The 19812-nt window shown below is 41.0% G+C and overlaps 1 protein-coding gene across 1 annotated transcript; it reads left to right on the forward strand.

Moving 5' to 3' along the window:
• Window positions 1-1112: 1112 nt before the first annotated feature.
• LOC109399111 (uncharacterized) lies at window positions 1113-18719 on the forward strand. The gene is made up of 5 exons (XM_019671558.3): window positions 1113-2345; window positions 15915-16859; window positions 17078-17719; window positions 17920-18394; window positions 18460-18719. Exons 1-5 carry the CDS (start codon window positions 1494-1496, stop codon window positions 18510-18512), a joined length of 2967 nt encoding a protein of 988 aa, XP_019527103.3. The 5' UTR covers window positions 1113-1493; the 3' UTR covers window positions 18513-18719.
• The last annotated feature ends 1093 nt before the right edge of the window (window positions 18720-19812 follow it).

The following is a 19812-nucleotide window of genomic DNA, read 5'->3' on the forward strand; positions in this document are numbered from 1 at the left end:
ACGGTTTACACTCTTGATAGTTCTACTGCCACGTATGTGGCAACCCTAATCCCACCTAATGCATCTGACAGGAGCCAACATCTATCGTGTATCCACAATGGAATCCATTGTGGATACACAAATGTTTACATACTGATGTTGGATTCTTAAAAATGGCGGCCTGGCACCCTGGTGTCTACTGCAAGATGACGTCACGAATGAACGTTTGGTTCATTCTCGTTCGTCCCTTCCTTTTCTCTCCCACACGAATTTTGACATTTTCCGGTGGTTTGTTTTGATTCCCATTCGTTGCCGTTCTTTTCTCTCTCGGGGAGAAAATTGAGGTTAAATTTCGATGCAAAACTCTACACGCAGAACTCGATGTACACAGCGCAACGAGTAACTTTCACGCAGCGACCGAAAAGACAAAAGAATTTTCACGCAGATTTGTGTAACACCGGATCAACACAAAAAATGTGCTGATCCGGTGTTACACAAATCTGCGTGAAAATTCTTTTGTCTTTTTGCTCGCTGCGTGAAAGTTACTCGTGCGCTGTGTTGTTTCATTTAAGGGTGTATACACTGAAATTAATTTCATTGTAATTTAAACGACACCTGCTTCGCTCTGTGATTTTAATTTCAAATTGGCTTCTTTAGCGGTGTTGAGAAAATTCCATATCCTGAATCTGCATGCCAAACTGAGCCGAAATCCAAATTTTCATAAATTTTGGTGACCGGGAACGTATTTAAAAATCAGTGTGAAGTTTGTATGGGAGCGATTTGTCGAATCACCCCTCGTCGCATTTTGTACTGCGCGGAGATGTCAAGCAGTTGCCCAGCTGTCAAAAAGTGATTTCAAAAAATCTCTTTGTAATTGATTTTAGGTACCAAAATAAAGTTCTAAAAATCTGAAAAAAATCGTAGTGCCTCAGAAAAAGGTGCTCTTTTGTATAAAACCAAAAAAATCAATAATTTATTCTAAATTTAAAAACCCAATTGGAGGGATTTTTCGAATTTTCAAAAATTTGTATGAAAATCAAGTATGCATATAAAAATATTTGAAAAAAAGGCAATGATCATTTGCACATCATCATTGCACATTTATGGGTAGTACGCAGATCTCATGAAATTTCTTGGCCTATCTCGATGCGTGGAAAATTCAGGCAACGATTCGCTCAAGAAATGATAAAGCGCCGCTTTTTTCCGGATCCTAGGTTCCATCCACTTACCCCTCGCTACATTTGTTTACCAATCGAAGTCCGACACTGGGATCTATCTTTGTCGGAGTTCATTTAAACCGCCTCGGTACCACAGCAGTGTCAACGGTGCTGAAAAAATAACGTCCGAGTCGCGCCGATCGCAGCAGCCAAACAACGCAAATTTGGTCAAATTGAAAACGTTCGAATTTTGCTGGATATTCGCGGGTGATTACGAAGAAACGTTCGCGATTACATAGATGATTGAGTTTCAAGTGCATGTGGTGTGAAAAATAAGTGCGCGTGTGGAACAATACGATGGAATACCGTGGCTTTTACAAGAACGCCTCCCGTGGAAACCGTTTGAAGGAAGGCAACAGCCAGCTGCTTCGATCGAAACGGGAGAGCTCCCGACAGGATTTGCACTTTACGAACCGGAATCTCAGTGCGTCCGATTTTACGAATGAGCAGCAGCAGCAGGAAGAGGAGCGTTATCCGTTGACGGAGCATCAGATCGCGAAACCCAGATTAAGCAGCGGCAAAAAACGGCGCCGTTCCAGCCGTGGGGGTAAGGAGAACAAGGAAAACGAATTCAAGTCGAAGTACGAGGAACGGCTTGAGCGCTTGAGGAGATTCAAGGAGCAGCGTGCCCAAGCGAAACAGAAAACCGTCAAAAAGAAGCCATTCGTGGCGGTGGTTTCCAAGACCAACCTGGTGGACAGAGAATACGAGAAGAACCTGTTCAAGAAATCCGAGGAGGAACTGAAGCGGCTGGCCGAGAAGCGAAAGGTGCTAACGCCAGCGGCCAAGCACGCAACCCCTCGGGTGGACACCCGACGGAAGGATAATCCCACCGCGGAAAAGCAACCGCCGCCTCGTTCAAGAAGAAACATTCTAACGGTGAAAACGCCAGCATCGATCAAGTCGGCCAAACCTAGGGTGGACACATGGCGGAAGGGATTGACCCCCGGGGATTGTGCTGTTGCTGGGGCTGGGACGGAAAAGAAAGCCGACAAACCGAGAACCGGTTTGCGATCGAGGAATGGCACGGCAACGAAGAATGCTGTTGTTGCTGCGAAGGGTGGAAGAACGGCGGCGGCAGCGGCGTCGACGACGATCGTCTCGTACAAGAAGGGCGATGCGGCGGCAGCTGGTTGCAGCAGCAATATGGTAAGTGCATTATGCAGCGGGGTGAGCTTGTCGGTGCGTGTAGCAGCATCATAGAATGTATGCTCTCGCTATCTTCTCAGATTTACAGTAGGTAGCGCTGGAATTGTTTTATGTACTCGTATTTACTGTCTTTTTAAGCAAGTGTTGTAGAAAGTTCGTGATTCAATGGCCCGCATTGCGTTGATGTGGTGGGCACCAGACTTCCCTGGTCATAGAGTATTAACTGGCTGGAACCTTTACGTACTTACGTCTTGCTAATATGGATATTAGACTGGGTCAACAAAGTCGATTTTTGGGAACAAAACTTTTTCGATCCCTTAGTGTCCAAAACAACTGTGCAAAATTTGGGAACGATTGGTTGCGTCCCCGTGTTCCGCATTGCGATTGAAATTTGTATGAAATTTAGTATAGAAAAACGTACTTTTTTGCATTTTTCTCACAAATTAAAATTCTTAGTCTAAAACGATCTAACAACGAATGACGTTAACGTACATATAGCAAAGACCACTTTATCAAGAAGAATTGCAGCACTGTTGGTAATCGGGAGTCACTGTTTGCAGCGCTGCTCACGGATCAAGGTGGAACTTTTTACTACCGTGAGGTCGCCATTCACCGCTCATTTAACGGCATTTTCGTAAAGTATATGGCATAAAAAATCGACGTTTGCGAATATTGCACTTTAATTTACGTTAACAACTCAACAATTATGTTGTTATTATAGAAAAAATATAAAACGATTGCAAAATATGTTTACAACCGAAAAAATAAAAATTCAAATGTGTTATCTCATGGCTCCTATTACCGCTCATGCATCCATTCACCGCTCACTGGGTTATTTTTTCATGGAATCACAGAAACTATTCATTTATAAAAACCAAATAACTTTTATTTACCAAAGTATTGATGATTCATGACCTTCAGTTCAACCTGTTTTGTCAAAATGGAATCTTTAACGGGTTTTACCTTTTGGATATTTTTTCCGCTGTTTGCCCTGAGTTCCCATGTTGTCCTGCAGCGCAGTGTGAGAAATATTTTTTGAGAGCGTGATTTCAGGTACACCCATATAAAAACTTGGTGAAATGAAAGTTTTTTAATGTGGCAGCATATTACATTCACTTTTGTAACGATACTTTACTAACATTTGATCATTTTTGTATGATTGACCCAAAATGAGCGGTGAATGGCGACCTCACGGTACATATTTATGATGGTGTGAGTATATTTTCATACTATCCCCAACACATAGTTTCATTTCATTTTCATTTTCATTTTGCAGCATTTGGTGGGGCAATGAGAGCGCAAGTCAGTCCAAAGCCGATGATAAGGAGGGGTGATGGCTGAATAGTCTTTGCTGACCACATAAACGCCATGGGATAGGAAAAGGGTATTTTGGTGTGGGATTAGGGTGTTGGTGCAGACTTGACGATATCAATGCTATTCAGATGCAAAATAATTTTAAGGCTCAATAGGATACTGCAAGATGACGTCACGAAGCCGTGCACTGACAGTTCAGCGAGCTTGTTTACATGGACTTAGTCTCTAGCGGAGATCCGGCAAAACTGTTTTTCGATGTAATTTCAGTAAAACGGAAATTAGACGATTGGTTTTGTACTAGTAGAGTTGAATATAATTGATATTTCCGTACCGTAATGGTTTCGGGATGGAAAAAGTAAATTTAATTTTCGCCGCTCGTTAAAAATTCTAACATCTTGTAAACAAGCTCGCTGAACTGTCAAACAAAGTGAGGTTAGATCAGGTGCTTGCAGTACCCTATAGTGAATCGCATACCTTCCAAAACCAAAAAACAATAATCCACAAAATACCAAGCAAGTCATAGAAAGAAAAAGCGCCCGATTGTTTATTTTATCAATTATAACAAACGGAAACTTCTACCCTCTCCGACTCACCAGTCACCCCGGAAAAAATGTCCCTTCAGTTCTGGAAAATATATTATCCCCAATTAAGCCTTTAATCGAATTGTCCGCGTGGTCTTGTAGTACCCCTGCTAGGTAAAAATCAGTCATTGCCATACATATTAAATGCTAGACATGACCCCATGGATAGCATTTGCATATGTAAAAGCTTTGCTGATGTGACTTTCCTATTAGGCAATTCTCTCATCTCATGTTTGTCTTCAAAACCTTATCAAACTTAGAAAATTGAAGTTGATAAACAATACATTACAAGGTTCGAATTCCCATAGAATGAGATCATTCATTCGCACTACAACACCATAGGAGATAATACCACATTGGCTGATTACAGTACAAATGTGAAAAATCTCCCTTTTCCCCCTATCCGCAACCCGGGGACGCGCCCTGTTGGATTTCGAAAGCCTCGGAGAATATTACAAACCTTCAATGGCATTCCCATAAACTAACCCACATTGCCCATTCAGGGGTCTGACTGGGCCAATTACCCTCCCTCAGTTTGTAATATTCTCTCCAACTTGGAATTATATTTTCCCGGCACATAAATGACTTCGACAAATGTTCGATATACTATGCAGCGTCATGATCAGTATAACTATATCAGATGACTTGGAGATCTGATTCTTACAGAATTGTTTGCCATTGATTATACATTCAGCTATTATAATCATTACTGCAAAGGCCATCGACCACATGCCTGAAATCAAAGCTTCCTGGAAGATATAATCCAAGCCCAGGGTACTATCCCCAACACATAGTTAAGCTTTTATACAAAAGTATCACCTTAACTCAACAGGCGGCGATGTCGTCGGTGACGCTTGTTGTTAGTATGGAAAAATAGCAGAGTTCCATGTCTTCTGATAAAGTAGTCTTCGAAGGATATGACGAAAAACTTTTCTGAAGACCGCAAAGTGATCCGACATTTGTGGCAAAAGTGATTACGTTCAGATCGTCTGATGGTGCTTAACATTTAACATGTAAAGGAATAAGATCAATAATCCCTGGCCAAGTTCGCAGGGGTTGACGGTATTAAAGTGAAGGAGTTGCATTTTGATTATTGTAATGTAGTGTTCTTCAGTGAAACATATCACCCTTTTAACACTTTAATGCGCCTCCAACGGTTCATCACGAACCGGCTGCTGCAGATGGAGTATGGCTGATCATATGCATCAGACATGCTCGATAAACAGGAGGAACCGCTGGGGCTCAGTAGAGTCTATTCCCAAGCAATAGTTCCAAGTCGGTTGGATTTGAGAAGCTTTTGATGATCGTTACAAATTCTAATAAAAGTATTATAGGATTTGTGACAGGTTTTGGAACCTGTTACAGCCAGCTGACTTCAAAATGTTGTTTGGGCTCTGTTTCCCACGTTTCTCGGTTGATTTTGATCAGTAATTTATTAATGTCATAGTCGCTTTTTCGAATTTTTACAATGTTAGTTGGTCATATTTTCTTTAACCTTCCGTAACTCGCGCGGTTGACTACCTGCGTCAGCACCACACTGGTGCTGAGTACAAAAAGCGAGATTTTTTCAACCTGTTGTACAAAATACAACAGCGTGATCGCTCGAGGGTTAAATAAAGCAATTAAAATCGACCGAAGAATCAATAGTGGGAAGGAGATTTGCAGCACTTAATTGTGCTGATAGATTCGAAGCTAACGTGCGAACACTTAAACGCATTGTTGACGTCAATGCGTTCGACGTGACATTTTGGACAAAAACTGACTGCTTTTTATTAACTGAACAACGTTACTTGTGTATGACCAGGTTGACATTTCTAGGCTATGCTTGAGAAAATGACATGGTTTATCTAGGTAGGACCGATAGGACAATTGAACGAATTTGAATATTTTTCATAGTATTTGTAGCGGGATGAAAGTTGACATGAAATCTCTTTTATTTTAAAATTTTATTGCAATCAACTGACCAACTTGGCGTATTTTTGTTTATCTCTTTGATGGTATTATGACACCAACAGAAGTTCAGTTACATGTTTCTGTGGGTTTTGGACCGATGACAATTTAAGGACACAAGAGATGAACACAGAGAAGTAGAAAACGATTAGCGAAACCAAGGAAACAATTTGACACAGGATCGACTATATTTTAACATACAGGGTTCGATTGATTCGATGAAAAAAAACAAGCATACGACAACTGATTTAACGAGAAGTAAAACATATTGAACCATACCACAAAATCAAACAAGAAGACAAACACAAACCGTGTGACCATAACACTACATAGGCAAATCTTGACTGACTGACCAATTGAAAACTTTCCAATCTTCTACCGTAGCTTTCTGAGTCAGTTGCAACAGTGTCTTAATGGATATCATTTTCCGCGTACGGCTGGCAAACTGCTTCCGAAAGATTACGTACTCTTTCCTATCTTCGGGTCTAGTGTAGAGGTTTCAACTCTATTCAGAGTGCAGCTAGAAACCTAGCAAAAAAAAAAAAAAAAAAGGAATAAGATCAATAATAAAATCTCAATTTTTGGCCTCAGTTCCACAAGCGTCGGATCTCTTTATGGTCTTCAGAAAAGTTTTACGACATACTCTAGGCTATACTTCAACGTCACTAGTTACATGGTTTTAAACAAAAAAAAAATCAAATTATTAGTAAAGTGCAAAAAATGTACGTTTTCACATACTAAATTCCATACAAATTTCAATCGCAATGCGGAATACGGGGACGCACCCAATCGCTTCCAAATTTTGCACAGTTGTTTTGGACGCTAATAAATAAATATAGTTTGAAAAAAGTTGTTCCGTGGTAGATTTATACTGCCATAATCCGCCCAAAAGTGACGTATGCTTCGTTTGTCTGGTGGCCAAACACAAAAGAGGCTACCACGCAATCAAAGCTTGCGAAAATTCAACGTCTTGCATCCATTGCTGTTACAGGAGCGATGCGCAGCACCCTATCAAAAGCTTTAGATGCGATTCTCAATCTGCTACTTTTGCACGAGTAGGTACGTGCAATAAGAAGCAAAAAAGGAATTGCTGAGACGTAAAAGAGTTAAAAAGTTTATACCAGGTGATCTTGTTGGTCACCTGAGCATTTCACAATACTTCCAAAATAGGCCAGTAATGAAAATGATTAAAGAATAGTTCACACCCTTAGACTTGATGGAACTCATCCAACATTTTACTGGCCATCTGCATCACTTTATCTTCATTCAATGCTGGGATCACTTTAAATAAACATCGCCTTGCTGGTCTATCTGCTCTCCTTATCCGGATTTTTGTAATACGTCAGAGCACCATATTCGTCTGGATACGCCTGCAGGCATTTTTACCTGTCTCTCACACCATAATTTTTGAAATGCTTCCAGCACGCCAAAAATCAGCAAAAGAAATTGCTGAATTTCATCAACATTTTTGCTGAATTTCAGCACAACTTTGCTGATCAATTGTCAAAATTGCTGGATGGTTCAGCAAGTTGAAAAATAATTGCTGATACTCAGCAATTTTAACTGTCAAATTTTAACTAAAAGTTAAACGAATAAGCGAAATGGTTCACACCCTCAGTAACTTGTATTGCTGAATGCAATCAACACGCCAAAAATCAGCAAAGTTTGCTGATTACCAGCAAAAATATTTTGCAGTGATACACTGCAAATTTTGTTTGCTGGTATTCAGCAAATTTTGCTGTTTTTTTTGTGCTGATTTTATTGACCAATCCAAATTCCTGTGTGGTAGTGGTTTGTGTTCAGATTTCCCGTGTTAATCTATCTGTAAGAACTTTGTAAGCATCTTTTGTTCTCACGTATATGGATAGGCTTGCAGTAGGTTTCGTGAGACTTTTTTTGGACAACTCAATTCAGCAATACGAATTTAGTGAATATCAGCAATTATTTTTCAACTTGCTGAACCATCCAGCAATTTTGACAGTTGATCAGCAACGTTGTGCTAAATTTCAGCAAAAATTTTGCTGAAATTCAGCAATTTATTTTGCTGATTTTTTTTGCTAGAAGCGTTTCAAAAAATTTGGTGCGTAAATGAGGTATTCAGCTGTCAGCAATTCCTTCTGCGTTAACGGACCTTTTTGTATTCAGTCCTAGCAACAGCACTACTCGTGCCTCGTATCCAACCGTTCTATGTAGTCTCGATCATTTAGAGAAACAGCCAACGTCTATGAGAAGCTCCTGTACTAATCGGTGATGAAGAAAAACGGTTCGTAGATTTTCCGTTGTTGCAAATTGTTTATCATTCTCCGTCTGCCACATTTCTTCGGATTCATTTAGAAAACTCGTACCAGTATACTACTAATTATTCGCTTCAAATTTAGGAGCATTCCTCCTCTTTGTCGGTGTCCGGCCATTCGGTCGAATTCCCTTTGGCTTAATATTATTAGTTTGACCGAATCTGGCCAAAAGGATCGTTTAGCCGAATTATGATAATATCATTTAAGTTTAGGTTGAATCGTTTAGGTTGAATCATGATCATCAGAAATATTTCCTTCTTTTATTTAATCATAGGCTAATTTTTCTAGTACCATTAACCTCTCCTTTCCATGGTTTCGTTAGATCACCATCGATTAGAAAAAACGGAAAACGGAAAGAATGGATGCGACGCGAGACAGGACACAACACTTATAGTTCTTACAACAAATTTGTTGTAAGAACTATAAGTGTTGTGTCCTGTCTCGCGTCGCATCTTATGTGTATTGTCGAGGTTCTTACGTTAGCACAACCCTCAAGAAATTGAAGGGAAAGAACGGAATTAGATGAATATGATGCAATAGTTTTTAGAATATGATTGTAATCTCATTAGTTAAACCCAACTGCCAGTTATTTGCTTCAGTATGGGACCTTTTTTATCTAGTTAATTTATTTGAGGCTCAGTCACGTTTAACGCTTTGCGGAGTCAGAATAGTGAACCTACACACCAAATTTTTTGAAACGCTTCCAGCACAAAAAAAATCAGCAAAATAAATTGCTGAATTTCAGCAAATTTTTTGCTGAATTTCAGCACAACGTTGCTGATCAACTGTCAAAATTGCTGGATGGTTCAGCAAGTTGAAAAATAATTGCTGATATTCAGTAAATTCGCATTGCTGACTAAAATCAGCACAAAAAAAATCAGCAAAGTTTGCTGAATACCAGTAAACAAAATTTTCAGTGTATTGATGAACAATCAAAAAACTATTCATTTGCAACTAAAAACTTTTTTGTTGATTTCAAAACATTTGGATAATTTGCAACAACTTTTATTCAAGCACTTTTATATCAGAAACGTTTTCTTGACATAAAAATAGTCGTTCAAAGTCGTGAATAGAAAAGGGTTAAGGAATTAGTTGGCGTTGAAACTGTGAATATTTTTGTTAAAATGTTTTCCTTTGAATCCCTGGCCAAGTTCGCAGGGGTTGACGGTATTAAAGTGAAGGAGTTTCATTTTGATTATTGTAATGTAGTGTTCTTAACACCGCTAGCCATCATGGTTTCCCATAGCGAAAATCATCATGACTACAGGTCGCAAGCCCTGGCAAAGTGTGGAACGTTTTGATGGCTGTGATCCCTGACCATCATGTAATCAAAATCCCAGGGATACTCAAGTGACCATACTGTTGGGTTGTGGGGGTTGCGTGTGTGGGGTGCATATATTGACAAGCATTGCTATGGATCGTTAGGGCTGAGTAGGAGCGGAGAATGGATCTACGATTGCTGAATTGCGATTATACCTACTGGTATAGTCGTGGTTTAACAGTGGTGGCGCCGCTTTTCGCTTGTGTTCGGCCTAGGTGGTTTGTTTAGGCGGTGCGGTTAGATCTGTATGTACTTCGTACGTGCAGTGCGTACGGCTTCAGCATTGTGGTTACTTGGGTAGTGTAGGATAATTGGGTTTGGGACTGAGGAGGTCTTCATTGATTCTGCCGACACCATTGAGTGAGCACTCACTTGTTGGCGGTTGTGTTGGTGACGATTTCTTCAGCTTTATAATCTCATTTATACCACGCACAAACTTTGGGAAGAGGGACTGCTTTGTAATGCAAGAGAGGGATTTAAACTCTGCGTTACGGGTTGGGTGAGGTCATGAAGATAGAAGCAACCCAGGTGACCGTGCGGCTCTGGTCGTGATGGATGCATGAGTGCAGTGTGTGTGGGTTGGAGTGGAAAGAGACCCTTCTCTACCCTAGATCGATTTCGGTTGTACGGGCGGGGTAGTAGTAGCGGGGTTTGTCTTATTTGTGACGTGTTGTGCGTGATTTGCGGCCCGAGCTGCGTGGTTACTTGGGAAGTATTGCGCTCTGTAATCTAGATTTTGGTTTTAAGGTGAAGCTATGGCTGGGCTGTGCCTCGGATTTGTTGGGCGCAGGTCGGGAGAGCTGGTGGCGGTTTGTGCTGGAGGGTTTGCTCGATTGATTATTCACTGGTGATGACCAGTCGATCGACTGTTCGCGCAGCCTGTCATTTGGTTCTTGGGGTTTGTGCTCTCGAGGATCGGGGCGTTGCTTCGTTATATCTTCACTTTAATACTAATATTCCTTGTTTGATTAACTGACTATTATGTCCAGGCGCTTAACTCATTCTATTTCATAGATTGCCAGATTTAAGGGTAATGGTTCAATAGGGTGTTAGCAATCAGAGTGGATTAGAACGAGTTGGCGCCTACAATACACCAACACTAACACACATACACCAATACTTACACGCACACATGCACCTACAACTAGCTGTAAAAGACCAGTGGGCGGGACAATGGTGCCTACCCAACAGTTGTAGGTGGGGTGTTTGGCTTAGCTACATGACTTGGTCCGGCAAGCCCATAAACATCAATTGGTAGACGTATTGCCTAGTGAAAAGACAACGCAGATGGGCGAAAGCCAGGGGATGCGTTGATAATAGCAGAATAGCAGAATAGCAGATTATTGTAATGTAGTGTTCTTTAGTGAAACATATCACCTTTTTAACACTTTAATGCGCCTCCAACGGTTCATCAAGAACCGGCTGCTGCAGATGGAGTATGGCTGATCATATGCATCAGACATGCTCGATAAACATGGAGGATCCGCCGGGGCTCATTAGAGTCTATTCCCAAGCTATAGTTCCAAGTCAGTTGGATTTGAGAAGGTTTTGATGATCGTTACAAATCCTAATAAAAGTATTATAGGATTTGTGACAGGTTTTGGAACCTTTTACAGCCAGCTGACTTCAAAATGTTGTTTGGGCTCTATTTCCCACGCTTCTCGGTTGATTTTGATTAGTAATTTATTATTTTTAATGTCATAGTCGCTTTTTCGAATTTTTACAATGTTGTACATATTTTCTTTAAACAAAGCAATTAAAATCGACCGAAGAATTAATGGGAAGGAGATTTGCAGCACTTAATTGTGCTGATAGATTCGAAGCTAACGTGCGAACACTTGAACGCATTGTTGACGTCAATGCGTTCGACGTGACATTTTGGACAAAAACCGACTGCTTTTTATTAACCGTTATGTGTCCGACAAACTTTTTGCTTTTTTCTACACCGTGTATTTTAAATGGGTGATGGGTACCCGGGTACCCTGTCGGCCACATAAGGGTTAACTGAACAACGTTACTTGTGTATGACTAGGTTGACATTTCTAGGCTACGCTTGAGAAAATGACATGGTTTATCTAGGTAGGACCGATAGGCCAATTGAACGAATTTGAATATTTTTCATAGTATTTATAGGGGGAAGAATACATAATAGTTAACAAGCAATCTTTATTATTTTAAAATTTGGCTGACCAACTTGGCGTATTTTTGTTTATCTTAGATGGTATTATGACACCAACAGAAAAAATATCAGAAGTTTAGTTACATGTTTCGGTGGGTTTTGAACCAATGACAATTTGAGGACACAAGAGATGAACACAGAAAAGTAGAAAAGGATTAGCGAAATCAAGAAAACGATTTGACACAGGATCGACTATATTTTAACATACGGGGTTCGACTGATTCGATGAAATAAAAAACAAACATACGGCAACTGACTTAACGAGGAGGAAAACATATTGAACCTTACCACAAAACCAAACAAGAAGACAAATACAAACCGTGTGACCATTACACTACATAGGCAATTTCTGACTGACTGACCAATTGAAAACTTTCCAATCTTCTACCGTAACTTTCTGAGACAGTTTGCAACAGTGTCTTAATGAATGTCATTTTCTGCGTACGTCTGGCAAACTGCATCTGAAAGATTACGTACTCTTTTCGTATCTCCAGGTCTAATGTAGAGGTTTCAACTCTATTCAGAGTGCAACTAGAAACCTAGCAAAAAAAATATGTTTTTTTTCCGCGCGAGAAAATGGCGGACGCGATCGATTATGCTGCGATGCTCACCACTTACAGACACAGGAACAACACAATACTAAACACTAAACACCCGCGTATCTATTGTTTTTGCTCCCGCGCGAGACAGTGGCGAACGCGATCGATAATGCTGCGATACTCATCAAATACAGGAGCAATGCATGCACAGCATCGAATAACACAATACTCTTGATTAGCTTTTCAACACGGTCCGGCATACAAAAACACATAGTGAAAACGGCAATAATGGGAAACTTTCATTAAAACTATTCTTGCTCAACGCAGGCCAAAACAGTGTCGACTTGGGCCACGATATGCCTACGTACTTCTGTGTGTTGAAACAAAAATAGAGGCTCATAGAAGCAAACGTTGGGAAAGGGTGCGGTGTAGAACATCAGCACAGTGTGCTACCACCGTAATCACTATGAAAAAAAAAAAAAAAATGTTTTCCTTTGAATCATAGGCTGTTCTTTCGATTTATAGTGATATAGGAAAAGCCAAACGGAATGTAAGCACGCAGGTGGCGACATTCATTACAAAGATTTGTGGATTTTCATCTGGATGTACTAGAAGATGAATCTGTTAATATCTCCCCAGCCAAGACAATTTGTTTCTGGCGGAACAGTGGATCAGGCTTCCAACAAATCAGGTATTTTCAACACTCTGTCGTTTAAGAATAAATCTTCAACTGCCACCGCCACATCCCAAATCAGCCTGAACTTTTCCGGCTTCCGTGATCACAGTACTACCATAGACTAATTTCAAGACCTCGATGTACCAAAGAAAACCATTAAATTTTCTGTGTCCAGTCCGGTACCCAATAAATATTCATTACCGTGTATTTTTTTCCATGTAAATTGCTTTTTGTGTAAATAATATTTAGCGTGTTACATCGATCTGACAGCTCTGACAGTAAGGGACTAAACATAAATTACGTAAAGTGGGTACCGAGGATTGTTCACAATCTGCGAACTTGACTGCGGAAAAAATCGCGAGCATGACGCCGCTGGTACTACCCCTAGCGGAACGTATCACACGCGGCCCGGCTACATAGACTAACTCTGCAATAATAATGCGATGTGCATATTCGTTCTCAACGTATCTCGCTACTTCGCTCTTTGTTTCCTGACTTTTCTATCGAGAAAACTGTCTTTTGGCAATTTCCTCTCCAGAGCCACCATTCATTCATTCAGTGTTCAAAGAACACTAAGTTGAAGCGAGGCAGGCCAAGTCCCAGTGAAGACGTCAAGTCATAAAGAAGAAGAAGAAGAAACTACCATTCATCGAATCGCCTTGGAAAAACTACCCGGCAGACATATTACCACAACATCCCAGTTTCAAAACTCTCTACTTCTCGACTGGTGGTCTCCTTCAGTATTTTCAATGTCTGCTTATTGTATTCCGACTGTGGAAAGCATTAATGGTCAGAATTTCATTGCATTCGGTTCATTCAATACGGAGTTATAAAAGCTCAAAGTTGGTTATTGAATAATTATACCTTTTTTCAAAAATCTTCATAACTTCGTGTAGAATAGCCCGATCTTTCACGAATTTGGACCACTTATGCATAACTAGTTGATAAACTTGCAATAAAAAGAATATTCGATGCACTTTTCGAAAAGTTACAGCTAGTTGAACATTTCTTGAAAAGTGAAAATTTTGCCTGTCCCGATCATTTTGTCTATCCCCTGTAAGTAGTTGATAAAGCAAATGTCTATTGTATGAGGGTCGTGAGTTCAAATCTCACTTGAGCTGTGGAACACTGTGGTATGTCTGCTATATACGGATAAAAAATCTAGTGGTAATCAAGCATCTATGTTAGAGAATATAGCGAACGATCAAGAGTTTGATAAATAATAACCAAAAATGTACCAACATTGTCAATTTCGCTAACATCATTTTTTCAGAAAAGCAGCAGTATGTACGTTAAATTATTTGAAAATCATAATTGGCCACACGGATTCATACTACCGAAAATTTGCACTTTGAGTTACCTAGTGTTAGGGGTGTGCCGATATCGATAAATCCGATATTATCGATAATTATCGGGTTCAAATTATCGATACGATATCCGATAATTTAAAATCCGATATCGACGATATTCTCCGCGCGATATCGGACAGTCCATCAGTACTATTTAGCCAACTAAGTTTGCAGCAAGAGAAAATTTTCAAGTCTCGCTGATTTAGAAAATCGACTGACGTTTCAGTGGAGTTATTACGAATGGATAGTTCAACGTAAGGTTTAACGGCATATTGTCTATCCGGTTGGAATCAAGAAAGACAATCAATCAAAAATTGCATGTTTCTTGGTCCAAAAGTGTCGCAACTTTTTTGGGACTCCTGCGCTTTGTTGTTGATGACAAGGAGATAGATGCACACTTCTTCCAAAAACGTCGCGAGTTGTGCGACGTCCGATATGGTGGCGAAGTGACAATATTATTTACTTAAGGGTCAACAAGGGAAGAGTAGAGCCACAGACAAACAGACGTAACACTTGCGAAATTTCCATCGACCACGCTTTAAACGATCATTTTAAATTTTCATAGTTGTGGCTTTCACAACCACAGGCGCGCGCATCGTTTTTCTATGCGTTTGACGTTTCACACTAGCGCCTTCTGTTGACGATATTGCATAACACAGTGATTCGTGCAACTTTTCCACCAGGTGATAGTGTGAGCTGGGCGATGGATTTCAATGAAAATCGTTAAAGGTATTACGTCTGTTTGTCTGTGGTAGAGCGATTAAGAAATCTGTATTGAGAGTATTAATAAACGTGGCTTCCCGCTGTTGCATCAAGGCTGCAAGAACATTAATAACTGGAAATGCCATGTCAGTCTCTTCTCAGCATTTGTCTTTGAAATGGCTTAAGGTGAATATAGAACGAAGTCACACCTTGAAATTTTGGAAGCACAAATCTGAGGAACCAAACATCGCACCGAGCTGAAAAATTGATCGATTGGTCACCCACTGGTAGTGCGATACTTGGTTCTTCAGATTTGTGCTTTTGAAAATTCAAGGTGTGGCTTCGTTCTATATTCACCTTAAAAAGTTAATATTTTCACTTTAAAAAGTCATCAGCGAAACAGAAACCGTAAAATGTATATAATTACTACATTTTAAAATAAAATTTCATATTTCATTCATTATCGGATATCGGATTCGATATCGATAATTGGAAACCGATATCGCTTCGATTTCGATAATTGGGTAAACCGATATCGATAATATCGATAAATCTGGTCTCGGCACACCACTACCTAGTGTTATTTTGGATCAAGTTGTTGTTGCCAATGTTTTCAAATAAAATCCTGAAACGGTCTAATAAACTTTTTACTATCTACTTTCAGCGCTACCTGGAGGTTCGCTCGGGACAAAAAGCCGTTCAGTTCATGTTCCGTTTCACCAAGGATGGTAAAATGGTGACATCGACCAACCGTAAAAAGCGCAAGAGTTTGGAGCGATTGAATCGAGCCAATGCTCCTGGAAACCTTCAACTGCACCGTTTTTCGCCGAAAGTACCCAGCGACGACGATGTTTTCGATGGAATCAGTCCAATCGATGCGGACACGCCGACTCCGAAGAAGAAGATGTCTCCCATGGACTCGGAAGTCATTGCCATGCGGAAACGGGAAACCAGGCACCGATCGATGGTCTTCAAGGTGGAAGATGTCAAACAGGAGAAGCAGGATGACGATTGGGAACCGCAGGTGATCACCATTTCAGATGACGATTCCTTCGTGGGAGTTTCCGTGAAGAACGAACCGAGACTGAACGAATCGTTTACGGTGGAAGTGAAAGAGGAGAAATTGGTCGATCGGCGACCAACGATCGACGAATCACCGCCCAAGACCGAATCCCCGAAGTTGATCGGTTCGGGACGGAAGTCGTTCAGTGGCCGACCATCGTTGGTGTTCGTGGAAGAGAATAACGCCCCAACGGAGCTTTCAGTTTTCGCCAAGAATTCCCCTCAAATAGCCAGCAAGCGCAACTTTTTGGTATTCCTCGAGGAAAGGATCGACGCTCCGAAGATTGCAACGATCGAAGTGCTGGATTCTCCTGTCCGAACAACGATGAGTCCCCGGCGGCGATCGCTAACGCCTAGAATGAGCTTCATCGAGGAGGACATTGGTGCAATGACGAAACCACTGCCGGAGGGTAATCTGGCAACGGTTCTGCTGAACAAACAGCAGGAATCGAAGCGCCGTAGTAGCGGCGGCGGCGGCGGAAGTAGGCGTTCCTCGTTGGTCAACTTCCGGGAGGAGGATCAACCGCCGTCGGATGTACGCGAGAAGGTGAGTTAGAATTAATTTATTAATTTTTTCACTTGCATTTAATTTTTTGTAAAACTTTTGCATATCATTCCGATCCATAAAATCTGGCGCTTCTTACCTCCTTTGGAGTGCTTGATTTCAGTTCTCAAACGTGTGCCTAGCCTTCCGATTTGCACTTTTAAGTGAAATTTTACTACTAAGCTAATTGTGTATGCATAATTTTTCTTCGTATACAACAGGTCGCATTCTACTACAATCTGGTTGAGAAAGAGCTAAAGCGTCTGCAAGAGCTTTGCGACTTGTACAAAGATGATCTGGACAGCGAGGAGATCGACGAAAATGGCAAAGGTTTGATAATAGCCGCCCAAGGACAAACCAACATCCTGATCAACAAGAAACTGTCCAAGTTCAAAGAGTTGGTTGGCCACTACGAGCGTAGCTGGGCTGATCAGAAAGTTCGAACGGATGATCTGGACGGTTTCTGGTTGATGGTGTCGCTGGATTTGGAAAATCTCGATCGACGCTTCGATGAGCTTCGCCAGCTAAAAGATAACAACTGGCAGGAGGTTGTAGAGCAACCCAAGGTAAAGAAACTGAAGAACGGAGGTGGCATCAAAAAGCGCGAAAAGAAACCCATGAAAACCAAGGCCAGCGGATTGGCCGACCTGATCAAAAAGGCCCGCGAGGAAGCTAAGAAGAAGCTGATGATGGAAGCAGCTTTGGTGGAGACCGTCAAAGTGGTGACGCCGATAAAACGCTCGGTTCGCATTGCTACCACGCCACGACGTAGTAGCATCACGAGAAATAGCATTTGCACCGGTTGCACACCGACTCCCGGCAAAAGTGCGACTAAGAAATCCCGGAAAACTATATTCAATGATGTAAGTTGTTTTGGGTTAGCTACGAAAGACTGAAAACTACGGAAGCTTGAATACGTAAGACAGCCTTTCCTATTATTTAAGTCTTTCGCGTCAAGTATTCTGTGCATTTAGCCTATTCAGATTCAGTCTTTTGTAACCATGCTAAACTGTTAACAATCATTTTGGTCACAATACCAAAGCAAAAATCTTTTTCTCCACAGCACACCCTCCGAAGGCACGAAATTGTAAAATCGATTTTAAAAACTCCCAGCGAAAAACGGCGTGCCAAGAGTGTGCTTTTCCTCGACTCCGGACTGGATACCCCCGAAGCACGCCCATCGGGGGGCAGTGGTGGTCGCAAAATTGTGCACACACCAAAGCCTAAAATTACCTTCAACGAAGAGCTAGAGGTTGAAGATGTGGAAACGATCTCGCACACCACTCCGTACAAGCTGGAAGATGAAATCCGCAAACGGCGGCGCAGTTCGTTGTTTACGAAACACTGCCACGATGATGAACCGGAACCAGTTGAATCGGAAGAACAGGTGTGTCATGTTCATCAGCAGCCCAGGAGGCGGAGAACCTTACGTTTCTCGATGAATGCGGCTGCCGAAGGAGAAGAAGAAGAGGCAGACCACCTGGAAGAAGCACGAGACCACGTTGGCTCGCCGATGAAATTTGACAACGAGAAGAAAGGTAAGTGAAGGAAATAAAAGTGATGTGCTCATATTCTTTAACTTAACCTTCCTTATCTCAACCAGATAAAACCAAGCGAACGCGAGGGAAAAGCAGAGGTCGTGTCTCGTTTCAATAAGACTTGATTTAATACTGACTTATCTACTTATTTAAGTTTTAGTTGTGGCCCTTGATTTTTATTTTTCGACTTGTTTATTGCCAGTACTGTACCTTTTAAAACGCGCTATTTTGTTTAGCATACTCTTAGTGCACTTTATACTGTTTATAGTATTCCCACAATATACACCGGAATTTAAAAATTAGAGTTTACTCATCCGAAATCGCCTTTTCTGCAACAAACTAAGCGTATCTTGAAAGGAATCCTGTAGATACTCATGCAGGAATCCTCAGGGGTAACACCAGGAAATTTTAAAACAATTAATTCATAAATTACTTTTATGCAATTCAGTATCATAATTTACATTTTATATAACTCATTTTGGTATTATAATGGCCAACTTTTCCGAACTGGCTCATTATGCAACTGAAATGAGTTGCATAATGAAAAATAGTTGTATAATGTTCATAAGGCAACTCATTTGAGTTCATAAAATTGCATAAAATTTTGTATGGAACTCGTTGCAAAACTCGATTTTTTCAGCACTCTTCGTATTTATCTAACTCGGCAAGCCTCGTTGGATCAATTTACGACTCATGCTGAAAAAATCAACTTTTTGCAACTCGTTACATAAATAACTAGGTACAAAGTTTTTTTTTTATCTATTTCATTTATTTGAAGGCTCATACGCCGTGTACAGCTTTACAGAGCCGCGATTCATGTTTTACAATTTTTGTTGTAATTAAAAACTTTCCTATTTTTACAAACGATGCTTTCCGGTTGACCGGTGTTTGGAAAACACTGGTCCGAGCACATTTTTTTCGATTCACCATCTTCTTTATTTCGCTTTGATCGTCGTCGCTTATTTGTAGCCTCGTTGTAATCCGATGAGCTCGATGTATTGTTGTCATTGTCGTCAATATCGGTCCACTCGTCTTCGTTTTGTTGTTTTGCTTCAGTTGGCATAGGCGATGATGATGCTTGTTGTGCGTTACTGATGGGAGGAAAGTCCTCTGAATTGAAAATCCCGGTGGTAGAATTTGATGGTGTTAACGGTGATGCAGATTTATTGCGGGCTGGGGTGCTCGATTCTAGACATCTTTTGCCTGGATGAGCCGGTTGGTTGCAGTGGCGGCACGATTTGGGTTGATTTTCGTAAGAAACCATAGTTTCTTCTTGGTCGATTGTGATGTAGGAAGGAATTTCGCGGAGCAAATTCATTCGAAGAACCCGCACGCCGTTCGGTATTCCGGGGAAGTAATGTCTCCAGGTCTCATTCCGGATGGTTATCACCTCTCCAAACTTCATCATGTAGTCCCGA

The sequence above is a fragment of the Aedes albopictus genome, chromosome 3 (genome assembly GCF_035046485.1).
Source record: "Aedes albopictus strain Foshan chromosome 3, AalbF5, whole genome shotgun sequence".
Lineage (NCBI taxonomy): Eukaryota > Metazoa > Arthropoda > Insecta > Diptera > Culicidae > Aedes > Aedes albopictus.

What these genes read in the sequence shown, in the direction of transcription:
- LOC109399111 (XM_019671558.3), top strand. Translation starts at nt 1,494, where the DNA reads ATGGAATACCGTGGCTTTTACAAGAACGCCTCCCGTGGAAACCGTTTG. An exon ending in CGTCGGATGTACGCGAGAAG is followed by an intron (nt 16,860 to 17,077) that starts GTGAGTTAGAAT and finishes CGTATACAACAG; the next exon opens with GTCGCATTCTACTACAATCT. An exon ending in ATTTGACAACGAGAAGAAAG is followed by an intron (nt 18,395 to 18,459) that starts GTAAGTGAAGGA and finishes TATCTCAACCAG; the next exon opens with ATAAAACCAAGCGAACGCGA.